Source organism: Hemicordylus capensis, chromosome 8, assembly GCF_027244095.1.
Source record: "Hemicordylus capensis ecotype Gifberg chromosome 8, rHemCap1.1.pri, whole genome shotgun sequence".
NCBI lineage: Eukaryota > Metazoa > Chordata > Lepidosauria > Squamata > Cordylidae > Hemicordylus > Hemicordylus capensis.
In genome coordinates, this window is record NC_069664.1 from 18,909,537 (window position 1) to 18,927,901 (window position 18,365).

At 45.8% G+C, this 18,365-nt stretch overlaps 1 protein-coding gene and 1 long non-coding RNA gene across 3 annotated transcripts in view; one reads left to right on the forward strand and one right to left on the reverse strand.

The window, feature by feature from the left end:
• The window catches only part of SLC37A2 (solute carrier family 37 member 2), a 53,723-nt gene extending 52,456 nt beyond the window's left edge, over positions 1-1,267 (reverse strand). Inside the window, exon 1 of one of the 2 annotated variants that reach the window (XM_053270111.1) lies at positions 817-1,267. In XM_053270111.1, coding sequence (XP_053126086.1) covers positions 817-875 — 59 coding nt within the window. In that variant the 5' untranslated portion in view covers positions 876-1,267. The remainder of the gene's footprint in view (positions 1-816) is intronic. The other variant, XM_053270112.1, reaches the window with a different exon arrangement.
• Positions 1,268-7,688: 6,421 nt separating this feature from the next.
• LOC128333969 (uncharacterized) lies at positions 7,689-18,143 on the forward strand. Its single transcript, XR_008311140.1, has 3 exons — positions 7,689-7,787; positions 12,891-13,050; positions 17,227-18,143. It is a non-coding gene; the product is annotated as an uncharacterized LOC128333969 (long non-coding RNA).
• Positions 18,144-18,365: the final 222 nt, after the last annotated feature.

The following is an 18,365-nucleotide window of genomic DNA, read 5'->3' on the forward strand; positions in this document are numbered from 1 at the left end:
GGCGAGCATGATTATGCTTAATTTGCAGGGGTGGGGGGGCGCCTCCAAAGGCCTTTAGATCCAGGCTCCAAAATTACCTAGGTGCACCTCCGACCCCAACTGTAGATTTTACTCTTAAATTACAGCTCTGGGCAATGGAGAATCCTGTGCAAGCATCTGGGCTTCCTTAGCTGCTCATAGCCCTTTCTCTCTTAGCCACCCATCGATGTTTCATTTCAATCCCAAAGTAGTTGGTGGGGTGGGGGGCGGTCCTGTGTGTGTGCGAGGTAGCCCTTCTGGGAAAGCAAAACGTGTTGTCAGGATGGGCTCTGGTGGGTGTCGAGAGAGGCTGGTGGTGGAGAGGCCCGGCGAAAGCAGCGACACTCCCGCGAAACCTGCTTTGTGTCTCCGAGTCCTGCAGGCTGTTCTCTTTGTTACCATTAAGATGGCACAGAACAAAAGGGCTGAATCAGGGCTGCGAGACGCAGCCCAGCCAGAATAGCAACCCCGATCTGCAGCCCCTTTCGAATCCGGCCCCACGCCGCGCTCAGTGTGGCCCCCAGACCTGGCCCCCAGAATTGCCCTCCCCCGCTCCCCGTCCAGGATCTCCTCTCAACCACCGGCTCCAAAACAGCCGCCTCGCCTCCTGAACCGCAGAGCCGATCCAGGGAGCCGGGAGGGCCCCGCGGAAGCGGCGATGGCCGCGCCACCGGATCCCTTGGAACCCGCAGCGGGCGGCAGACAAGGCGCGTCCCGGGGGGGATGTCCCCAGGCGCCGCCGCCGCCGCCGCCGAGGGCGCGCACCCAGCCGGCGGGCCCGATCTCCCACAGGCTTACCTGCTGTCCCTGGGGAAAGAGCGGAGGAAGCGGATTCCGGGAGCGGGCACAGATCTCATGGTGTCTGGCCTTGGGAGGAGCGCACAGCGCGGCGGCGGCCGGTGGTTTGCCTGGACAGCGGGCGCGATCGTTCCTCGCCGGCGAGGATCGGGCCGATCGATGCTTGGTTGGTGGCGGCGTGAGCTGGCGCTGCTCCCAGCCGGGCGCCCGCTGGCATTTAAATGCCCCGCTGGAGGCCGGCGGCTGCCAGGCGCATGTGGGTGATTCAGCTCGGCTCCCCCGCCCAGGGCAGGGAGGGGGAAGTGCCCGTCTGGGTCGCCCCTCCCCGCGCCTCCCAGTCCGGCCGGCTGGAGTCACATGTCGCGCGGAAGGCGCAGGGCCAGCGCTTTGGGCAGCAGCCACTTCCCCCCTGGTGGCGAGGTTGGTGGTGGCTGGAGTCCCATCACGCTGGGAGGAAGACCGTCTGAAGGGCGGCATAAGGAACGCGCGGGGGGGAACTGCCTCAGACCCTCGGATCATCCTGCTCAATACGGTCTACACGGGCTGGCAGCAGCTCTCCCCCAGGTTTCAGTCAGGAGGAACATAGGAACCTAGGAAACTGCCATATACTGAGGCCCCTGTCCCAAAAAGAATCACAGTCAATACCATGGGTTTCCAACCTTGGGTCTCCAGGTGTCATTGGACCACAACACCTATCATCCCCAGCCATTCCCACCCCCTGATTGGGAATCTCTGGTCTAAAAATCAACAAGAGGGAGACACCAGCTTCAGCCACTGGAGCCATAGCAGTGGGATCACATCTGTTTTTGGGATGGAGCCACTCTGGGAAGAGCATCAAGGTCCCAAGTTCCCGCTTGGCATCTCCAAGATAGGGCTGAGAGAGATTCCTGCCTGTAACCTTGAAGAATCCACTGCCAGTCTGGGCAGACAATACTGAGCTAGATGGACCAAGGGTCTGACTCAGTATATGGCAGCTTCCTATGTCCCATGGGAAGCTATGCTGTGATCAAGAGGGACAGTTGCCCTCCCCCTATTAAATATTGGTACCTAGAAGTTGTTGTTGTTGCTGTTGTTGTTACTATTAATTCAATTTCTATACCGCCCTTCCAAAAATGGCTCAGGGTGGTTTACACATAGAAATAATAAATAAATAAGATGGATCCCTGTCCTCAAAGGGCTCACAATCTAAAAAGAAACGTCAGATAGACACCAGCAACAGTCACCGTGCTGGGGGTGGATAGGGCCTTATACCCTTGGTCCATCTCACTCAGTATTGCCTACACTGCCTGGCAATGGCTCTCCAAGGTTACAGGCATGGTTCTCTCTTAGCCCTACCTGGAGATGCTGCCAGGGATTGAACCTGGAATCTTTTGCATGGAAGATGGATGCTCTACCAGGGGTTCCCAACATATGTGGTATACCAGATGTTGTTGAACTACAACTCCCATCATCCCCAGCTATAATTTATTATTGTTGGGGATGATGGGAGTTGTAATTCAACAACATCTGGAGTCCCACAGGTTGGGAACCCTCTGGTCAACACTGACTACAGCATCCCTCCAGGGTTTCAAGTAGGAGTCTTTCCCAACCCTACCTGGAGATAACGAGGATTGAACCTGGGACCTTCTGGATGCAAGGCAGATGCTCTGCCACTGAGCAAGGAATGCATGCCTTGTGATTCAAAGGGTCACTACTGCTATTCCTATTCATACTTCTTTTGCAACTGTGTGTACACTGCTTTTCAAAAGACTTCTGAAGAATAAGTGGTTCTGTTGTTTTGCTTCTGTTCCATAGTCTATTGTCTCTCCTTCTCTTCTGTTAACCATTTTGTATTCCCTAAAAGGCGGAAGTGTGCTGGAAAATTTACCTTTTGGCCTAGGTTAGTGGAATAATAATGCCAACAATAAATGGTACATTGGATTCATGTTCCAAAAAAGGCAAAGAGGAAGCTGTTGAAAGCCACAGAAGGGGAAATACTTCTTGCTTCTTTTGCACTGGGAACAAACTAAATGACGTGCCAAACGCTTCCTGAATCATCATCTTAAGACTCTCCCATGCTGCTGAGACTTCACAGTGTCTTCTACCAGCAACCCATTTTCTATTCTCCACTATGCCCCGCAGCTGTATATCCCATTTGTTGTTTGTTTAGCATCCAGCCTGAAGAACAGTTCTGTGAAACCCGAAAGCTAGCTTTACATCTGATGATTTTTCATAAACCTAATAATGATATGCTAGTCCTGCTGTTTGGATTTATTTTTTTTGTCTGAAGTTAAACAGATAAAGCCAAGCCCTTTAAAATAATGTGTAAGAAAGTTAAAGTACAAATATTTAAGTACTATTTATGAAATAAACTTTAATAATTGGATGATAATATAAGGGTATAATTTAGATCTGCTTATACACAAATAAAGGGGTGTGTGTGTATTATATCATAAAGGGTTGTGTGTGTGTTATATCAGCTTTAAGCTCTCTCCCCCTCCCTCTCCCCCCCCCTCTCTCTCTTGCTGGCTGTTCTAACCATTTAGTGGAATTGACTTTCTCATGAAAAAAATGAACATTCCATAAACTGAAACCGATTCCAGCTTTCCCATGTTCTTAAAGAAAAGTGTACAGAATGATTTTTGAAGCCCTGCAACAATTTTTTTCATTGGACCCTTTTGCATAGCAATATCTGATTCTGAAGGATATACCCAAATGGACACCAGTAACACCTAATTAAATCAGAAGCCTTCCTGCTTTTTCTTGCAAAGGTTAATGCCCCTGAATGGTTACTATATATTTAGTAACAGTAAATGGTTACTAACTCTTTCTCTGCTACAAGTGAATGAGGTATATTGGTTGAGTGGATTTCATAGATTCTTAAAACTGTACAGAAGTTCACCTTCATTGTTCTAAAAATATAAGGAAAGTGTGACCTAACAGTACAGTAAAGGGGTGGGAGAAGTGTTGTGTATATGTGATATTATAGAAATTGATGGGTGATTACTGATTGCTGTTTCTTCACAATAGATCTCTATAGGTTATATTTTAATGAATGTTATTAATAAAGCTTATTATGGTGGTGGGGGATCAGGAATCTAGCACTTCATCAAGAATGATGGATTCTTCATGCATGGGGAGTTGTCAAAAGGATCATGATACAGCACTGGAAGGACAAATTTGCTCCTGAATTGCAACTTTGGATAACCGATACGTGTTCCTTGTCAGCATCTGAACTTTCCCCCGCACCCAACAGAAAGATAAGGAATGTTCAACAATTTGGTCCAATTTTAATCAATTGTTCTTGTTTTGAAGAAATCTATCCTTAGAACAGGGCTGCTCAACTTTAGCCCTCCAACTGTTTCTGGACTTTTTGATTGATTGATTAAGTGCTGTCAAGTCGGTGTTGACTCTTAGTGACTACGTAGCTAGATTCTCTCCAGGATGATCTGTCTTCAACTTGGCCTTGAAGGTCTCCCAGTGGTGCATTCATTGCTGTCGTAATCGAGTCCATCCACCTTGTTGCTGGTCGTCCTCTTCTTCTCTTTCCTTCCACTTTCCCCAGCATTATGGACTTCTCAAGGGAGCTGGGATTTCGCATAATATGCCCAAAGTATGATAATTTGAGTCTGGTCATTTGTGCCTCGACTGAAAATTCTATGTTTGATTTGTTCTAAGGCCCATTTGTTTGTTTTCCTGGCTGTCCATGGAGTAAAGTTGAGCAGCCCAGCCTTAGAAGAAGCTCTCTCTCTCTCTCTCTCTCTCTCTCTCTCTCTCTCTCTCTCTCTCTCTCTCTCTCTCTCGCGTTCTCCCCCCCTCCACTTTCTTTTGGCAAATTATGTTTATACCATGCTAATGTTAATGTTCAAGTGATTTTCTTCTGTTATCATTTTTCTTCTCTTTTTAAAAGTTATATGTATAGATATTTCCTATTCTTGATTATCTTATATTATGTAATGCTGTAATCTTTAGTTGAAATAAAAAGCAAATAATAATCTTCTTCTGGTGCTATCTCCTACCAGAGGTTAGCTATCATTAAGGCTATTCTGACTTTGGTTGCTGCTGCTCTAAAAAGTTGCAAGGATGTGCATCCAAACCATTCTCACAAATTTGTCAGTCAGGATGTTCTTCGTCTTCCAACACTACTTTTTCCTCTAATCTTTCCCTGCATGATTAACTGCAGTAAGGACTCTTTCCCCCCTCTAATAACATGGCTAAGATATTCAAGTTTCCTTCTCTTAAGGATGTTAATTACCTCTTTCTCTTTTGCCATTCTTCTCAAAATGTCCTCATTGGTAATTCTATCTACCCCTAATATTCTTAATATACATCAATATATCGAGAGTTTGAAAGATTTTCGTTGTTCATATTCTGTTTTTTAAGTGTCCAGGCTTCCATTCCATAAAGCAAGACTGAACAGATGTAACACCTCACCACACAATTTTTCAGTTCTATCCTAAAATCCCTATTACAGAGCAGATGTTTCTGTAAATCACCACCACCACCACCATCATCAACAACATCTGGAGGGAATATGAAACATAATGTATTTTCAGTGGAATCTAGGGCTGCTGTCTGAAGTGCGCAAGTAGCAATGCCTCTCTCTTTTGATCTCATTCATTGAAATCTGTCACGGGCAGCATGTTCTTGACAGCGGTTGGGCATGGTTTTTTTTTTATTTTTCCCTTGGGCTGAGAGCAAAGGAGTGGAGAAGGGGATCTACATTTCTGTCCTGGTGGTGGAGGGGTGGCTGGTTGCCATTTAGCTTGCTGGGTGATCATGTATTTTCCCAGACTGAGAATAAATAAGTGGTTATTAAGCTACTATTTTGTGCACCACAGAAGTGATAGCAGAAATAGAATCAAACTAGCTGGGCCAGGCACAGAACATCTGCGCCTCTAGTTCTCCCCCCTCCTTCCCCCTCCCTCTCAGTTTCCCCTCTGTTCTCAGATGCCACCACCCTCATTCCCCACCCTCCCACCCACCGCCACTTTCTTCCCCCGCCTGCTGCCATTTTCTCCCCTCCCACTGTTTTCTTTCCCCCCTTGCCCACAAGCCTGTCCGCTGGTAGCAGCACTTTCCTCTCTCCCTGCTGGGAGCTTGCTCACAAACTCTCACGAGAGCTGCCACGCATGGAACTAGTGACGGGTACGCCTAAGGGATATATATATATATATATATATATATATATATATATATATATATAAAACAAGTCATAAATCAGGAGACAAATCAACAGCCTTGTGGGCTTCTGTGTCTAAACAACCAGAGCTTAAAATGTGAATTCTGAAACTTGAAAACATTTTCAATTTTTGCACTTAAAACAAAGATTTATTGAACAATAATGTTGTCTCAACTTGTCCAGTCCAATACTTGCATATCTGAAGATTGCAATCCTATTTACCTGGAACGGATCCCTGTTGAACTTACTGGGTCTTGTTTCTGAGTAAATATATGTAGGATCAGGGTGCAAAAAAATAATAATCAACAATTATTGGGAATGTTGGGAGGAAAAATCAAGTTGAGAATTGATATTAATCTTTTTCCCCCCTTTGCTACCAAATTCAAGTTCATAAATGTCCTGCTCTGTTTTCAGTTCCATTGTAGCTGTGCAATCAGCAAAACTCCCATCGCAGCATAATGCAACACAAGCATGAAGCTTATCTGGTTCATCTGCAGCAGAGGCCAAAAATGTAGGCATTCAGGTGGAAAGCTGGTACAGAACAGAAGCGGTATTGCTTCTGCATCTTGTCATTGTTACTCGTTGGCTAGTTACATGCCCACAAGAAGTGACATTGACTTTGCTTGTCTGCTGCTGATCTAGAGGGAGAGAGAAAAAGATGAAAAGATTCACCCTGATCCAGCGAATAGTGGCATATAATGGTAGGATACTCAATACTCTGGCCCATTCATTTTGTCATTTCCTCTCTCATAGCACACACTAAATTGGCTCAAATGGAAAACGGTTAAATGCAAGCCGTTTGAAGTTCCTGCAGCAGTTGCTCTGGGTCAAACAGCATGTTATGTAGGAGTCCTGTGATTAGATCTCCCAATATTTATTTATAAATAAATAAATAACTATTTAAATTTGTTTAAAAGCATCTCTGGTAGGGGTGGGGGATTGAATCGGAACAGTAATGTGGCTGGAGGTGGAGTTTGCAAATTGTTTTGTTGTTGAGTTTGAGAACAACCCCCCCCCCCATCATTTGGTCTGTATATCTTGGAGTGGATTCAGATGACAGTTTGGGTTGTCTGTTAATCTGCTACACTATATTACATGTGCCCTTAATTTTCTTCTGCAGCAGAGACAAGAGGCCAGGAGAAGGAGAGGAAGGCAGTGAGGGGCCCATTTTAAAACCTCATCTCCGGACCCGCTCCAACCATGGTACACCCCTGAATATATCTATATATCACAATAAGGTTTATGAAAGATGATCAATAAGATCTCATAAAATGATATCTGTGTGTCCAACTGAAAAGATTAAATCCAATAATTCATTTCCAAAATGTCATATTGTCGATGGATGGGAGAAATGTAGACAAATATTCCAATGTGGCTTATGTGTCACATTTTGATTGAGAGTTGAAATGTCAGATCAGTCTTATAGTTTTGCCAATATCTGATCAGTCTTGTAATTTTGCCAAACACCTTTTTGACTAGATTAAGTCTTCTATTAGTAGTCTCCAATCCCAACATGGGGATTAAACGGGCATTAGTTTTTCCCTTAAGCTTTGGTGGTAAGGGAATCATTAGCAGGCACGGAATGATAACCACATCTGCCATACTGAACAAAGGTAATTTATTTGAATTATATTTTTCTTTGAATAGTGTCTGTGATCATCACCTGTTTTTGTTATTAGTGAGAATAACTGGTTTGATCTGGGTCATAGGTTTTTGCCATTAGCTGGAAACAAGGGACATGTGGCAACCTGTACCGGACAGACAATTTTGGGCTGAAATCAAGGATGTCCCTGATAATAAGGGACTGTTGGTAAGTAACCCTCCTCCCCAAGACTTTCCTGCATCCGAAGACAGCATGGGAATCCTCTACATTGCAAGGAGACAGATAGATGCTGACAATCTAGAAGCAGAGCTGGTCTTGTGGTAGCAAGCATTAACTGCCCCCTTTGCTAAGCAGGGTCCACCCTGATTTGCATTTGAATCGGAGACTTCAAGTGAGAGCTATAAGATATTCCCCTTAGGGGATGGGACATACTTTCATGCAGAGGGTTCCAAGTTTCTCCCTTGGCATCTTCAAAATAAGGCTGGGAGAGATTACTTCCTGTTACCTTGGAGATGCCACTGCCAATCTGTGTAGACAATACTGAGCTAGATGGACCAAGGGTCTGACTCTATATATGGCAGCTTTCTGTGTTTCTAATTTGTTGACTTTCATGGAAGTTCAGACAACATAAAAATATTCTCTGTGGATTTTAACTCTCCGTGCATCTAAATGTGTGTGAGTTCTTTTAAATTAAGAAAGCACCTGAAAGAAGCTTGAAAATTGGAGTCTCCTTCTTAAAAGTGTGTGTGTGTGTGTGTGTGTGTGTGTGTGTGTAGAGAGAGAGAGAGAGAGAGAGAGAGAGAGAGAGAGAGAGAGAGAGAGAGAGAGAGAGATCTCCCAGGAGCTTCAGTCAGTCATTGATCTGTGTCATCTGTTTTGGGCCCCAGCGTGTGTTACAGGGCAGATAGATTAAGGGTCTGTTCCTACGCATGTTTATTCAGAAGAAAATTGCAGTGTTCAAAGGGGGCAGGTCCCATACATATGCCCTGCCTCCTTAAAAGCTTATCCCATCTCTTTTCACACTATCCAAGCCACATGTGTACATAGAACAGGATGTGGAAGAGAAACTAACAGGCTTCTAGCTCGTGTAAATTTTCCATTCACACAGTAAGACCAGACTGTATACGAAGGAGTTGACATGCATTTGGGATAAGACATGTCCGGTCTTCAGCAGAAATGGCCCTAGTCTTGATCACTCGACACCCCCTCAGGTGGGACAACATTAGGGATACATGATTCAGTGGGATACACACGTGTTCGTATCGATCAGACCAATGGGTTGAGTTGGACGGCAGCTTCCCACACAGGGCGAATATAGCACAAAACAGTTAAAAAGTCTATTAAAGGCTATTCTGCAAAACTGCAGGGCAGGGAGCTAAAAGGGGCATTTGACTGGAGTGTGTTAATTCCTCTGTTCCTCAGAACTGTAGGCAATACGAGAGCGAACTGCACCAGAGTGTGCATATGCCCAGACAAACAAAATTCTGCGCACCCTGCAGGCATGGCCTTGTGTCCCCTGCTGCACGCCGTGTGCCACAGGTCATGCCCTGTTGCATGTTGTTGTTAAAGCAGAACAGTACAATGAGAAAATGTCAGTTCCTATAAATACATCTGGCAGACAAGCGAGCCGAGGAGATGTACCTGCAGAGTTCCCTTGCAGGTGTGAGGCCATAGCTCTGTGGGAGAGAGCATCTGCTTTGCATGCAGAAAGTCCCAGGTTCAATCCCTGGCATATATACATCGGAGGCATTCCAGCCTCCAGGAATCCCACAATGCACTGCGCGACGGGGGGATTCCCCCGTGAGATGGGCACTCTAGGCGCCCATCTCTGTGTCTCCTCAGGCTGCACAGCCCGAGGAGACACACGATCCTGTCAGCTGGGTTAAAGGCGCGCTCATGTCCTTAACCTTGGCAAGAAGCCAGGCTTGAGAGTAGGGTTTGGCTTTGTGGGAGCGCAAGCATTGGGGGCGATTCCAGCACGTCTCACAAGCATCCTAGCCTGGGCTAGTTTGCTTGCTTAGAACAGTCCTGCTGTCTTTTTGGATGAGGCCAAATCTTCCCGTCTGTTTTCCAGGCTAGTTTTCTCTTCCTATCCAAGACCATGCGGCAGAAAAGACTGGGATGGGGAGAGAGAGGCAGTTCTAGGCCAGCGGAAATCTGCAGGGGAAACAACTCTGCAACCCCCACCGCCAACCACCCCCCCAATGCATACATGGTCTCACCCAGCCCAGTTCCTGGCCAGGAAGGCGGCAAAGGGGTTGGCCTGGCTCCTGGGAGACTGGAGGACCTACCACCTGCTCCCACCTACCTGGCTGCACTGGCTTCTCCTGCTGTTTTGGGGGGTAGAAGAGTGAGTGAAGAAGCCTTCTTCAAACATCTGAGGCCTTAATTCAAGCTATAGGGTCATAATAGACAATGACCATAATAGACAACGAGCCGGGTCTCACAACTGGTGAGACCCGGTTTAGCAGGGTGCGCGGAGAGAGCGGGATAAGGTTTTTCGCCTCCCCTCCAGGAGTCTACTTGCGAGTAGCCGTGCCGCAGAGCTGCGCCGCAGCTACTCACGATCAGATAGCCTGGGTTTGTGGAGCACTCGCTCCGCAAACCTGGGCTAAGGGGAGGCCTACAGAAGTGGGTGACTGGCTTGTAAACCACCAGGCTCGCCTGCGAATTTCGCTTTGCTGTGAAATTCCAGTCTGCTGGATGGGGGAGTGAAAGAGGGAGCAGGAAATGTTTCCCCCCACCCCTGAGGGGAGTTCCTGCTCCATAAGGACACAATAACATACGAACAGCCCTGCTGGATCAGGCCCAAGGCCCTTCTAGTCCAGCATCCTGTTTCACACAGTGGCCCACCAGATGACACTGAGAGCCACAGGCAGGAGTTGAAGGCATGCCCTCTTCTGCTGTTACTCCCCTGCAACTGGTATTTAGAAACATCTTGCCTCCGAGACTGGAGGTGGCCCATAGCCACCAGACTAGTAGCCACTGATAGACCTTTCCACCATGAATCTGTCTAAGCCACTTTTAAAGCCACCCAGGCTAGTGACCACCACCACATCCCATGGCAGAGAATTCCATAGATTAATTATGTGCTGTGTGAAGAAGTATTTCCTTCTATTGGTCCTATATTTCCCGACCTTCAGTTTCATGGGATGATCCCTGGCTCTAGTGTTTTGAGAGTGGGAGAAAAATTTCTCTCTGTCTACCCTCTCCACTCCATGCATAATTTTATACACCTCGACCATGTCTCCCTTTAGTCGCCTCTTTTTCCAAGGTAAAGAGCCCCAGATGCTGTAGCCTTGCCTCATCAGGAAGGTGCTCCAGGCCCGTGATAATCTTTCCCCCTTGCTCCCCACTTGGAGTCATCCCTGCATGGAACCAGCGCCAAGGGTATGCAGGAGAGACCCGGGGAGATGTGCTGCAGCAACTCATTGGTAGCTCATTCTTTCCTATGAATTTTGTCTTCGCTTTTGCCTCACGGGTCTAATAAAAGTCTGGGATGCAGCACCCCAGCCCTTCCTAGCAGCCACGGGCATCTTTTGGACACCATATATTCTTCCTCTGCTAAGGGGTCATCAAGAAATATTCCCTTCGAATTAAGTGTGGGGCTTCACACACAGACACACACACACACTCCAAAGGTGAGCTAGTGTTCGCAGTTTACTAGAGTTTTCAAAAAGCTTTTGATAAGGATACTCATAAAAGATCATTAGGGGAATTAAGTAACTGCAGGGCAAAGGGCAGAGTTCAGTTACAGTGCAAATGGGTTGTTAAGCAACAGGAGTATAAAGGTAGTAGGCCTGCTGGAGAGGCTTGTGTCAGACGCGCACCTGATCTGTCATGAAGATGCCTCGTGTCTTCTGCTCTGGAACATAGGAAACTGCCATAAACTGAGTCAGACCATTGGTCTATCTAGCTCAATATTGCCTTCACAGACTGGCAGCAGCTTCTCCAAGGTTGCAGGCAGGAATCTCTCTCAACCCTATCTTGGAGAAGCCAGGGAGGGTACTTGAAACCTTCTGCTCTTCCCAGAGCGGCTTCATCCCCTGAGGGGAATATCTTGCAGTGCTCACACATCAAGTCTCCCATTCAGATGCAACCAGGGCAGACCCTGCTTAGCTATGGGGACAAGTCATGCTTGCTACCACAAGACCAGCTCTCCTCTCCTCTCTGGTTTGCCAGGCTCTCTGCTCCTGCCTTTCAGATGGGAGGGCTTGGGTGCAATATATCCGATCAACTTGGTCCTTTTCCTGTGCAAACTGCTTTGTGAACCTTTATGTCGAAACGCAGCATATAAATATTTATAACAACAACGATAATGGAAGCAGGTCTTATTGTACAACCGAAGAATATCAATCAATCAACCTTTATTGTTATGGTCCATGACCAGCCAACAGCCTAATAATATAAGAACAGCCATGCTGGATCAGGCCCAAGATCTGGATCTATCTAGTTGAGCACCCTCTTTTCCACAGTGGCCCATCAGATGCCTCTGGGAAGCCCACAAGCAGGAGAAGGTGGCATGCCTCCTCTCCTGCTGCTGCTGCTGCCCTGCAGCTGGTATCCGGAGGCATCTTACCTCTGAACGTGGAGGTAGCCTATAGCCTGCAGGACTAGTGGCCACTCACTTTTACATCAGCTTGCATAATAATTGTATTATTATGAAATTGTAGTAGTAGTAGTAATATTATTTATTTATTTATTATTATTATTTAATTAGTAATTATTATCATCACTATTATCTTCACTATTATCACTATTATTATTAATTCACACAGTCAGACAGATGTTATTGAGTAGTTTGTTATATTCAGACATGGAGTCCTTCCTAAGGACCTGGGATGCCTGAATTTTATTGTCAATATTGTTGTTATTATAAATATCGTCGCAAAATGTAAGCTGTTCCCAGCAAAGTTGCTTTTTGTAATTGACTGATGGTAATTTCCATAACCCCCATGGTATTGAGGGGCTCCTCAAGGTGTTTTGGAACTGCACCCAGGGCGCCAATTGCTACTGAGATTGTTTGGGTCTTCTTCTGTCACAACCTTTCAATTTCTATTTGAAGATCTTTCTTTTTTGTTATTTCTTTCTATTTATTTTTCTTCTATTCTGCTGTCACCTGGTATTGCTATGTCAATTATTATGACTTGTTTTTCTTTCTTGGTTCTCGACTACAGTTATATTGTGTATACAGTTGTATACAGTTGTATTGTGTATTGTGTATACAGTTGTATTGTGTAGCAGATGCTTATCTGTTTGTAGTCGGAAGTCCCATATGATGATGATGATGATGTGTATTTTGGACTTTAGACCTTCCCAGCATCATACAACTTCACAGGACAGCCAATGAATCCTACAGACTTCCAGCTTTTGCAGAAACATCTGCCCTCCGGACTCTTGTGCCAAGATGCGGGCTTGTCTTCCATTGTTTATGGGAAGCCTCACTTCATCGCATTGGGTTGTACCTAAAGTAAGTCATGACTCAGTCCCATTGAAATGAATGGGACTTTGCTTAGTCACGATGGACTTGCCTTTTTGATTCCAGTGGTGCTTAGTTATCTAGAGATGCCGCCTATTAACTCAGGGGTGGGCGAGCATGGCCCTCCAGCTGTAGTTGATCTACAACTCCCATCTTCCTCAGCCACTGGGGATGAAGGCTCTGGACCCCTCCTGTAGACACCCATGTGGCTGACTGGACATTTGAACTAGGGACTTCCCAGACCCAGGGGCATGGCCAGAGCCCCAGAATTCCCAGATGGGCAAATCCCAGAATTTCCCAGCTGGCGCTTCATTGCTAGCGGGATGGTTTTCTCCTTTTCACCATTTTACTGAACGACCCTCCCGATATGGCTTAGATTAACCAAATGTAAGAAATTAAAATATCTTTAAAATATTCTCTTTTAAAGAAGAAGAAAATAAATGAAAATTAAGAAAATGAATTTTCCAGGTTCAAGCTCGAGGGAGAGAAGGGAAATCTACCCACTTGGCAATGAAGCGCCTGCTGGGAATTAATTAATTAATTAATTAATTAATTAATTACACATTATCATCAATCATCATCATCATAATCTATTCAATATCTATACCGCCCTTCCAAAAATGGCTCAGGGCAGTTTACACAGAGAAATAATAGATCAATAAGATGCATCCTTGTCCCCAAAAGGCTCACAATCTAAAAGAAACATAAGGTAGACACCAGCAACAGCCACTGGAGGGATGCTGTGCTGGGGGTGGATAGGGCCAGTTACTCTCCCCCTGATAAAGAAAGAGAATCACCACGTTAAAAAGGTGCCTCTTTGCCCAGTTAGCAGGGAATGAGCTCTGGAGGGCGCGTGCGGCCCTTCTGGGTCTCTGGCCACGCCCCTTTGTGTGTGACATCACACCCAAGGGGCATGGCCAGAGCCCCAGGGGGGCCACATAAGACCCCTAGCACATTTCCCAGCTGTGCTTGTTGCTGGGTGTGTGTTTTGTTCGCTCGTGTTTTGCTCTGAACGAGGGTGAGAATGAACAAAAAACATGCAGCCAGCAATAAACATGACTGAGAAGATAGGGCTGAGCTGGGGGAGGGGGAGGGACACGGAGGCGGAGCAAACAGCCTTCAGGAGTTGAGTGGCTCAGGTTCTTTAAACCTGTCGGCCCCATTATAGCTCCGCCCCTACTCTCCGGCTAGCTGCTGTGCGACTTTTATCAAAGTTCTGTACCTTCTTGTGCTATCTGAGTGATGAATGAGAAGTGTAGTAGAAGTACACGATAAAGTATCGGTGAAGGGCAGCATTTTGCAAAGCAACCATCCTGCCTCGCTCCATTCCGAATCCAAGCTTATCTTTGTGCAGAAGAAAGGCAGCAACTATGAGCAAATCATTTCTGCTGGATCAGATCAAAGGTCCAACTCGGACAGCATCCTGTTTCCCACAGTGGCCAACCACAGAGACACCAAGGACTTTGCTCCAGCAACTTTGCTGTTTGCTGTTAGATTTGTATACCGCCTTTCACTGAAACAATCCCAAGGTGGTTCACATAGAAAAATTTATAAAAATCACACAATTAAAATATTAAGCTAAAAACAAAACAAAACAGAGATCTAACTAAAAATTTTTTAAAATACATGCTATTTTTTTTTATTCACAGTGATATACCCAGTAATATATTTTTGCATCAAAAAATCTTTCAAAATGATGCTACAATTGCCTTAATTATTGCTGATTTTTGTAGTTTATAATGTCTAACCTCTTTGCATACAAGTTTTCTGACTGTTGGTTAGTGAATATTCCCAAGCACTACTACTATTTTTTTTTTTTTTTGGCATTACATGGTATTCAGACCTTGATCTTTGCCATCCACATGATGATGAATTCCAACCACTTTGAACAACTGACCTTCTAAGGTGCAATATTCTCAAAAAAAAAACATTGACAGATATGGCACTTAGCACTTCTTTAAAAAGAAGAAGCAATATTTGACTGTTTGGCTTCCTTATCTCTATCACATTGCTGAATCCTTCCTTATCACATGCTGATGGAGCTGCTAACATCAATGTACTAATTTCTGGATGTCTGAGGTCATTTTTCAGTCATCTGTCACTTCAAGCATTACTAGGGATGCTCTCAGAATAATATTCTCTCCAGATTTTGGAGTTCTGGATTACTTGGTCTTGTTTCGGAAGTGGAACTGATCTTCTAGGACAGGGACAGGCATTAGGAAGATTGGGAGCTCCTAGGTTTATCTGCAGCATCTCCCCATGCATTTAGGCTCAGGGGCGACCCTTCCATGAGGCAAGGTTAGGCAGTTGCTTCAGGTGACAGATTATTGGGGCACCAACTGGGTGGCAAAATGCTGTCACTATCAGAGCAGCTCTTAGGGACTGAGTTGATCCTTGCAAACTTTGCAAATCTCCACAAAGCTTGCAAGAAGAATGAGGTGAGATGGGGAGGTTCCCGGCAACCTTCCCTCCTTCCTGCCCCTCATGCCACGCTCAAAGCTTGCAGGGGTTGGTTTTGAAAGAGGCTCAATGCTGGGAAACATACCAGCGGGGATTCGAACTGACAGCCTCTTGCTCCTTAGGCAAGTTGCTTCCCCACTGCGCCATTATGTGGCTGCTCCTATAGGACCCCCTCCAATATGCTTTGCCTTTGGTTTGCATCAGACTGTATTTGCAAAAGTTACTAGTGGGACACACACACACAAATGCACACGCACACCCAGAAGCACACACAGACATGGTGATCTCATAAGTGTTGTTCTCTTCTGAAAGGCGCTAAATAAAACACCCAATAGCTTGATGTTATCTTACACATACATTTGCATCACAATATTTATATTTATTTATTTATTTGTACACCAAACCTCCATCTCTGGGCGGTTTACAGCAACATAAAACACATTAAGACAGAAATCAAAACGTCAGAACAATTTAAAACCACAAGTCTAGTTGGAAAACCTGGGTGAATAAATGTGTCTTTAGAAACTTTTTAAAAAGTTGTCAGAGATGGGGAGGCTCTTATTTCAGCAGGGAGGGCATCCCTGAGTCTTGAGGTGGCAACAGAGAAGGCCTGTCCCTGGCCACCACCAGATGAGCTGATGGCAACTGCAGATGAATCTCGACCCCAGATAACCTCAATGGGAGATTTTTGCAAACTAAAGTACTTGTGTATTATCTCTACAACTACTCCTTTCACCAGATTGTGATCTTCTATAACCTTACGTTTATAAGCTCTCGTGGTGGCAAAAAGCCATGTAACGTGACAATGTTTTTGTCCAGTATTTCAGAAGCTAAGTGAAACTCTGCTGATAAAAAGCACTCATATCATAATCATCCCTGTCCATAAAATTCAGCTGCCCTGCAAGCAAGCTGGTTAGATGCCTTTCCCCCATTACCTCGCATAATCAACAGAAGTTCCATGCACAAGCCATCACAAAATCCACAAAGCTTCCATCCTATGCCTAAGCCCTATTCTGGGGGGCTTTCCAGCTAGTGTGGCAGGCACTCTTGTCAAAGCTCTAGTTGCTCTCTGGAACTGAGAGATGGCTTGGGTGGTTGACATTAGGGATGTGCAAACGTGTTTGACATCGAACCAGTTCGGTTCGACTGTTTGGGGTTGAACCGAACCACCCCCATTTTGGGGGGGTTCATGAGGTGTTTTTTTTAAAAAAATTGGGCATGACCGAGGCCACGCAGAGGCTCATTGCACAGGCATGGTGGCCTCCAAAATGGCCACCGCGCTGAGGGGGAAAGGCCGAAGGGCGATAGGGCTCATGGGCGATGGGGCTCATGGCGAAGAAGATGTTCTTTTAAATAGATATGCACACACACTTGCATTCATTGCTGGAAAGCTCAGCCTCTGCTGATGTTTGCACTCTTCTTTGCTACTACCCAGGATGTGCCTTCTGAGGGACTTGTAGGGGCATCCTCCTCCTACTTTGGAGCCTTGTGAGGACATTGCAGAGTCATGAAACAGACTCAAGTGTCCTAGCAGCAGTGCCAGCAATGTCACTGTGACTTCGGGTTTTGATAGGAAATAATTTTGTTCCATATCTCGAGCCGCCAAGCACGTTCAGACACTTTTGATAAGCGCCAATAAAACGATACGGCTGTGGTGTTGTTGTTGTTAAAAAAATTTAATCTAGAGTTTAACATGGTTCTTATCAGGGCTGAAGAATTACTTGCCAGGATGGTGTGTGGGCTGTGATGAGATCCTTTGTCATGGTGCCGGGTTCTGAGGCCCCTCATCTGGGGGTGGTGCAGAAGAGTCAGGAGGTGAAGCCCCAGCTGTGCCAGATCCACCTTCTCCACTACAACCTGTGGATGCACCCTTCTCTTGCCTATAGCCTCAGACACAGAGGACTCTGCAGACAATGGTACGAGGGAGACTCACCAGCCTCACTTCAGCCTGCATCTACAAAATAGGGCACAGGGGTAAGCCCCTTTAAGCTCTCCGGCAGGGGTACGGGCAGGCTTCAATTCCCCTTCCAAAGGACTCAGGACTTTGCTGAAGCAACATTGTTGTGTAAGCCTTGCTCCGCTCCCAAGTAGACTTGATTTACCAGCTTGACCTTTTGCTTGCCTGGCCCCTTTCACACAATCAAATGCAGGGTGGGCTAGAAGGGAGGCAGGAACCTACCTGCTTGCTCCCACATGATCAGAACCTCCATTGGGCTCAGCTGCTGGCATGCCCTCATGGACACCACAACAGCATTCCTCAGGGCTGCATTCGGGAGCTGGGAGTCCTCTAGCATCCCTCAAGGTCAAAAAGGAGCCAGGCAGGAGAGCATCATCCTATCCAGCTTTTATACCCAGTCCTTGACCAAGGTAGGAGGAAAAGCTGTCCTCCCCAGCTCTGGTACCACCCGCCACCACTTCTCCCTCCTGCCACCTAAGTTGTTTGCTCCCACACAACCAAAAATTGGGAGCTCACACAGCTCCCAAACTTGAGTAGGACACGTGTCCTACCCAGTTTTCAGTTGTGTAAAAAGCCTCTAAGCTTTTATGAACATTTCAGAAATGTGGTCTCTGCTCAACTCATATGCCATATTGGGGAATCAGTCTTCAAATGATCATAATAAGCATTATTTGAATCCAGAGTGCTGTAAAATTTACAGCTTGTCTGATCATAAAAGAAACTTTCCATCTCACATCTTGGGTCAAAGAAAAACAAACATAACATGGAGAGAAGAAAATTGGCTGAGGAATAGTCAAATTTTATTGCCCAACCACACCATCGGTTCTAGCTTTAATTAGTGATTTAACAGTATCTTGACTGAGATTTCTAAAACAAATATAAAGAAACT